At 39.7% G+C, this 6,000-nt stretch overlaps 1 protein-coding gene across 1 annotated transcript in view; it reads right to left on the bottom strand.

Annotated features, from left to right (window-relative positions):
- Positions 1 to 3,900: 3,900 nt before the first annotated feature.
- The window catches only part of PPP1R14C (protein phosphatase 1 regulatory inhibitor subunit 14C), a 36,018-nt gene continuing 33,918 nt past the window's right edge, over positions 3,901 to 6,000 (bottom strand). Inside the window, exon 4 of the mRNA XM_033143984.1 lies at positions 3,901 to 5,170. Coding sequence (XP_032999875.1) covers positions 5,096 to 5,170 — 75 coding nt within the window. The 3' untranslated portion in view covers positions 3,901 to 5,095. The remainder of the gene's footprint in view (positions 5,171 to 6,000) is intronic.

Below are 6,000 nucleotides of genomic sequence, written 5' to 3'. Positions count from 1 at the left end.
TTGTGACTGCAATGCTAAACTTTTGCTGTTGGAATGAAAGTAATTTACGTATCATAGAAATCATACCTCCCAAATGTCTAGCACCTTCCTGGGAAACACCATGCTATAGTTATTATTATTATTTATTAAATTTGTATACCACCCTTCATCCAAAGATCTCAGTGTGGTTCACAGGATAGTTTGATAGCTCTTGGTCTGAAACATTAACATTCTCATAATAATCACCCCAGACATTTTGTAAATTCTGAGTCTGCTTCAAAGAGGTGGATTGTAAAAATAAAAATTTTAAAAAATGGCCTATTGGCTTTTACAAGTTCCCACCTCTTCAGCAGGGAGGACACTGGAATTAAGGGCTCATCCACACTCACTTAACCCATATTTTGATCATATTGTGCACTGATTAATTCCCCTGGGTCTGAGAGTGTAATACAAACAATGACTGAAGTGGAAGAAGTATGAAAGCTAGAATCACTTTTGCCTCACTCTGAAGCCCACCCATCCAAGCCAAAGTCTCAACAAGTGGAGATCAATAATGTGTACTCAAGCCCTCCTGCTGGCTCTTCTCCCTCAGTCCTATTTTAAAAGGAAATGCCAGAAATGGGCAGGAGAGCATGCCTGTTCATTCCTAGACAAGATTAGGTTTAATGGCACTCCCAATTTCTGAAGGTAAATGAAATTATACTGTGGCCAAACACAACTCTGTTCATGCTACTTTTCCCACCTAAAGAGCCTAGGCTGGAGATCTGGTTTCTTGCTGTTTTAGTTCACGGTGTGTTATTGAAATGTCACTCCATTGCTAGAGGAACACCCACACAGCATAAAAGAGGTGAATCACAATGAGATCTCAACTCAATGGGTCCAATTCTCATCTTACAAAAACATCAGAAGTAATTCTGTTAGATCACTGACGTTACACCGCTACTCAGGGGGGAAGAATCCAACCGCTTCAGTCCCAGAAGCAAAACCAGCCAAGAAATGATTTAAAATTCAGTTCCGCTCTCAGATACATTGTAAAGGGACAAAGGAATTTTCAGCATGTGTAATCTGTAGGAGTGCAAGCCACAACACTAACTGTTTTATGCTCATGCATGAGACTGAAGGCAAACAGATACTGCTTTTTAGCTCAGAGCTTCTCATGTTTCTAGTGGGTGGGTGGTGGGAATCTTTTCTGAAATGAGTTTCTTAAAGGATGCCATTTTCAGCAACCATTCTGCTGTGCAATATAGGGCATATAGCACCAACTTGGTTAACCTCCAGGAAATTGCAGGGTGTTTCTTTTAAAAAATACATTTTAGGTAAAGCTTCATGTTGTGATTTCAGAGTTGAAGAACAAGTGAAGATGCCTATCTAATTGTCAATGTTTATTTCGTTTTACTGCCAAGTATTAACAAATTATTCAGATGTAAGAAAATTTGTCATATTTTCATATGATGAACATGACTTATAGTGGGTTGCCTTACTGTCTGGCTTCCATTTTTAAAAGACCCAAATTACTTAATGAACCGGAAAGCTACTTAAGACACTTTGCTTAGCTGCCATCACTATGGGCTGGGGGAGACTAGATTTCCCTCTTTCCATCCATTGTTCAGTTGTAAGAATATTTTTGAAGTCCCTGTTTCCAGTCCAGACTGACTTAGTGGGCTTCCAGAGTGGTGCTATTTTCAGATTGAATGCAAATGCAATGAAAGCTGGCTTGGTGCTTTTGCACAACAAACCCACTCTCTCCCCCCCCCCCAGTGGATATTTTGCTGAGGAAAGTTATGTGAAAACGCCCTGGAAAGTGTGGGATAATGCAGCACTACATAACCTCCCTACAAGCAAATCAGAATATTCAAAACAGGTAGACTGGAAGTGAGCCTGGGGGTGGTAATCCAAGCTTTGCCCTTCTACTTTTACTCTCATGCGATAAAGAACCACAATGTTCTGAACATGGAATTGTAAAGCAGTACAAAAGGAAGAGACAACCAGGACCCCCCCCCCAAGTGCAACCTGTCCTCAGTTGCAGAGGTCCTGCAACTAGTTGTTGTTGCTGCTGCTGCTGCTGTTATGTAGTTTAATGTCCCTTTCATCCAGAAAGGAGAGATTTAATTGTAATGAATAATAAATTCTCCTCCTACAGTACATGTTAGGAGTTGCAAATAAAAAATCCTTAATGTTTAGCACCCCTTTAATTTCAGCTTGCAACCAACCAATATGGGAAAGTATGTTTAACTTTTAAGAACCCCTTTAGACCATTAGAATGCCTTATTTAATTCCCCGCCCCCATCCAATTCAGTTCAGGGTCCGATTCCCACATTCTTTAGTGAAATTATCGAGTTCAGATAATGAATACGTGCAGAAAAAGAAAGGTTCGTTTTACTCTGCAGGTTTTAGAAACTGTCTAAGGGCCTCTCCAGACTCTGGTGCCTTGTTTCGTAGATGTATTCAGCAACATGTCATTGATGCAATAATAGCACGTTTGTGGTAGATTTATACTGGACCATCTTTCCATTTTATTAGTTTTGTGATACTTCCCCAGTGTCATTACATTATTGCTGCATGAAGGAGTTAGGGTTGACTATTCAGGATGGCTTTCAGTCTGTATGGAAACATGCCTTCTTAAAAAAAAACAAAAAAAAAAACAGCTATATAGATTCTCTTTAAGCTCTCTCATCCCTCTGCCAGAGCACTCTAAGTCCAGAAAATCAGCTAACTATCTTTTTGTACTCAGTCCAAAAGCATTGCCAAGGCTTCATGCTGGCACATTTAAATGCATTCTCCCCAGCAGTCCTGGAAGGAAGATACATTAAAAAAAAAACCAACCATGAAGGCAAGTGCCCCCCCGAGACTTGACACAGGTCCTCTTCCTTGTGTCATAATCCTACTTAAATCTTTATTGAACCTTTCTTATCAAATCTAGCAGGATGAGCAGATGCATTCTATGTCCTTCTACCCTTTTGGTTCAAAATGCATCTACCACTTGCAGTGTGAACTGATTCCAGACACTTTGTAATCTTCCTCTTTGGAGTTCATGACATGATTACATCTTTTAAGTTGTTGATCCCTTCTTATTCCACTCTATGCTATTCTTCTTATTTACCTCATTCTTTATTTTATTTTATCCTCTTTTACTCTATTAATCCACATTTAAGACTGTGTTTTATGTGCTTTTTATTTTGTTTCTTTGGTGCTGCTCATTGACAGCAACAATAAATCTTTTATTTGACTGTAGTGCAACAGAAGTGGGACAAAAACCAGAATATTTGTGGTATAAAGAGTCGCAGGATTTCAGCAGGAAGCAATGGAACATGCACTGACTGCAAATGAAGCAGCATCACTGCTCTCAATCTTTAGCAGGCATAAACAGTATTGAAATTAGGATTGTGTAGAACGGGCCCAACACCATCATGAGCACAACTCATCATGAATAAAATGATGTGTGGAGGAGCCTTAACCATGTAGGTGTCTCAACATGGAAGATAAGGGGCTGCACATACACCCCACACTTTAAGAGGACTGCTATAGAGAAATACATGTGGCATGAGGTAGCAATCATTCCTTTACAAAATATGACATCTTGTTGCCCTGTGGGTCATGTAAGTTATTTATAATGTACTAAACGTACTGGCATATTTCCTTTGTGACGGGCATGCCATTTTTTAAAATCTTCAAAATTAAATCTGAAGAAAAATGCAACGCTGTACATTAAAAAGCAATTAAGATCCATTCTTCACACCTTTCCTTGGCACACTGGAATCTTTCGCCTTAAAGTAAGTTGGTCAATAGTTTCTTTCAATGGAATGCTGTAAGGAAACTTGAGTTAACACAACTTTATCAGGTTGCTTCTGTACTCAAAACAGGTTGGCAAAGTAAGAACACCTTTCGCTTCTGCCAATAGTTAAAATACACGTAAAATGAAGCCCCAATTTGTTGCATTTATTTGAGTAAATATCTGGTAAATAAAGTCATTGATAAAACATTACAAAATTAAATACATTTTAAAAAGCTTGCCAGTATACATAAAGTCCACAAACATGTATTTCTTCTTTTAAAAAATAATATTACAGTATGTTCAGAGCACCCTTGATATAAAATGCCAGACTAGCATCTACCAGCAGATGGTAGCTTGTGAAACATTTAGAATGTTTTCCTGAAGTGTTAGGGATTCCGGCTTTCATAACTAAGAACCAGTACCACCCACACAGCCTATGAAGTCTGATGCCAAAGTTGGAGAATCAGTCTAATATTCTCGTCACAAGAAGAGAGGGCGGGAAGAAACTGCATTGGGCCAATATTACATGGTTTTGTTTGGTTTCACTTGCATTTCCTCATCTGAAAACCTTCAATGGCATCAACCCTTCCCTCACTGTTGCATCAGACCCTTAGGCAGTAGGTTAACACAATCCCAACAGACCATGAGGTGAAGAGAAGATGATCTGGCTAAGCATCAAAAGTCAATAAAATAAGTTCAAAGTCTACAAAATTAAGCCCTTGAAACCCCCTAGCTTGCTCATATGTTGCTTTGTGAATGAGTCTATTCACCCCAATGCTTTAAATGCATTTAGAAACAGTGGCAGCATTGACTTTTAACAAATTGCCTCCCCACCCCCACCCCAACATCACATCTGCTACAACTTTTGTTTAAATTGTTAACAAGACCACATTTCCCTTCCAACCATGTGAAGCAAAACGTAACACTCACTCGATAATTTATGTACATAAGCACAAGAACCTTAACATCCATGAGTCTGGTGCACAACTTAATGAAACAACCCAACTGGTCGCAAAGGAAGAGCACCCCCTAGTAGTTCTATACAGAATTCGTCAGGTAGGATTACTGTCTGGGACAGCGGAAGTCTCTCTAAATTTGGCGTTTCCCCACCTACTTTGAGCATCCTCAGGTAGTAAAAGCAGCATCCATAATGTTGATATCCATGATTAAAAAAAACAACTGACACTTTAAAAAAGCCTTAAAAACAGAAGTCGTCAAATTCATTAAAATGTCAGAACTCAACCAAAAAGTAATAATAAATTGCTCATAAAGACCGAACTAGAAGTTGATCTATCGAAAGTCCCAGTTTAGCAGCCACATCTCTCAAGAGGGCTCTGCTTCCAGTTATATACTCTTCTTCTGAGGAGGGCTCAATTTTCTCATCCCTCTTATCCGAGTTAGCAGTTCTTTGATAAAATCCTACAAAAACAAAGAATTGGGGGAAACGTGTCATTGGAAAAATCACCAAGAAAGTGTAACCCCTACCCATGCATTCATTCTAACACAACATTCAAAGCAAGACTAGGCCAGGGATTCCTGAATGCATGTTTTAACAAAAGGCTGCTTTCAAAATCCCAGTGATCCAGATTGAGTACAGTTGCCAGTAAGAGTCTGCACATGCGGGAACCCAGAAAAAGACTTTCAGTGGCAGAAGAGGGGAAAGTTTCCCCTAGTGACCCCACTTGCAACCAAAGCGCATAGTTTGCACAGACCTAATGCCTCCTCCCCACTCCCTTTCTCTCAATCACAATGGTGGCAGAGAGAAATTGATCCCATTCACACACACACACACACACACACACACACACACTTCCCTCCCACCTGCCAGCAGAGAACATTCACTAAGTTTCTAGCAATCTCCGTATATTCCTGCTATGGATATGCATTTTAAAACATGAGCACTGACTTCTAAAGGAGCTTATGTCCCCCATTTGGAGTTCCATCTGAATAAATCAAAAGACTACTGTATACATCTCCTGCTCAAACATGAATGGCAACTGCATCACTAAACACTCTCTGCTTTGCTGTGAAGTTTCAGAGACTTCTATTTCTAGCCTGCTTACTGGGAAAAGGACAGTGTGTGTATTAATAGTACAGAGGCATTAGTCATTTACAATACCCAAACATTTCCTAGAGGCTTGTAAAGCCAGATTGCCTCTTTCTAGGCAACAGATTTATGTGGCTTCTGCACATCTCTTGGAATATCCACCGGCAAGCTGTGACTGGAGTTCATGTTAGGAGTTCTCAAG

This window comes from Lacerta agilis, chromosome 3, assembly GCF_009819535.1.
Source record: "Lacerta agilis isolate rLacAgi1 chromosome 3, rLacAgi1.pri, whole genome shotgun sequence".
NCBI classification, from domain to species: Eukaryota; Metazoa; Chordata; class Lepidosauria; order Squamata; family Lacertidae; genus Lacerta; species Lacerta agilis.
The sequence above is the reverse complement of the archived record's forward strand: the minus strand, read 5'-3'. Positions and strand labels throughout refer to the sequence as shown.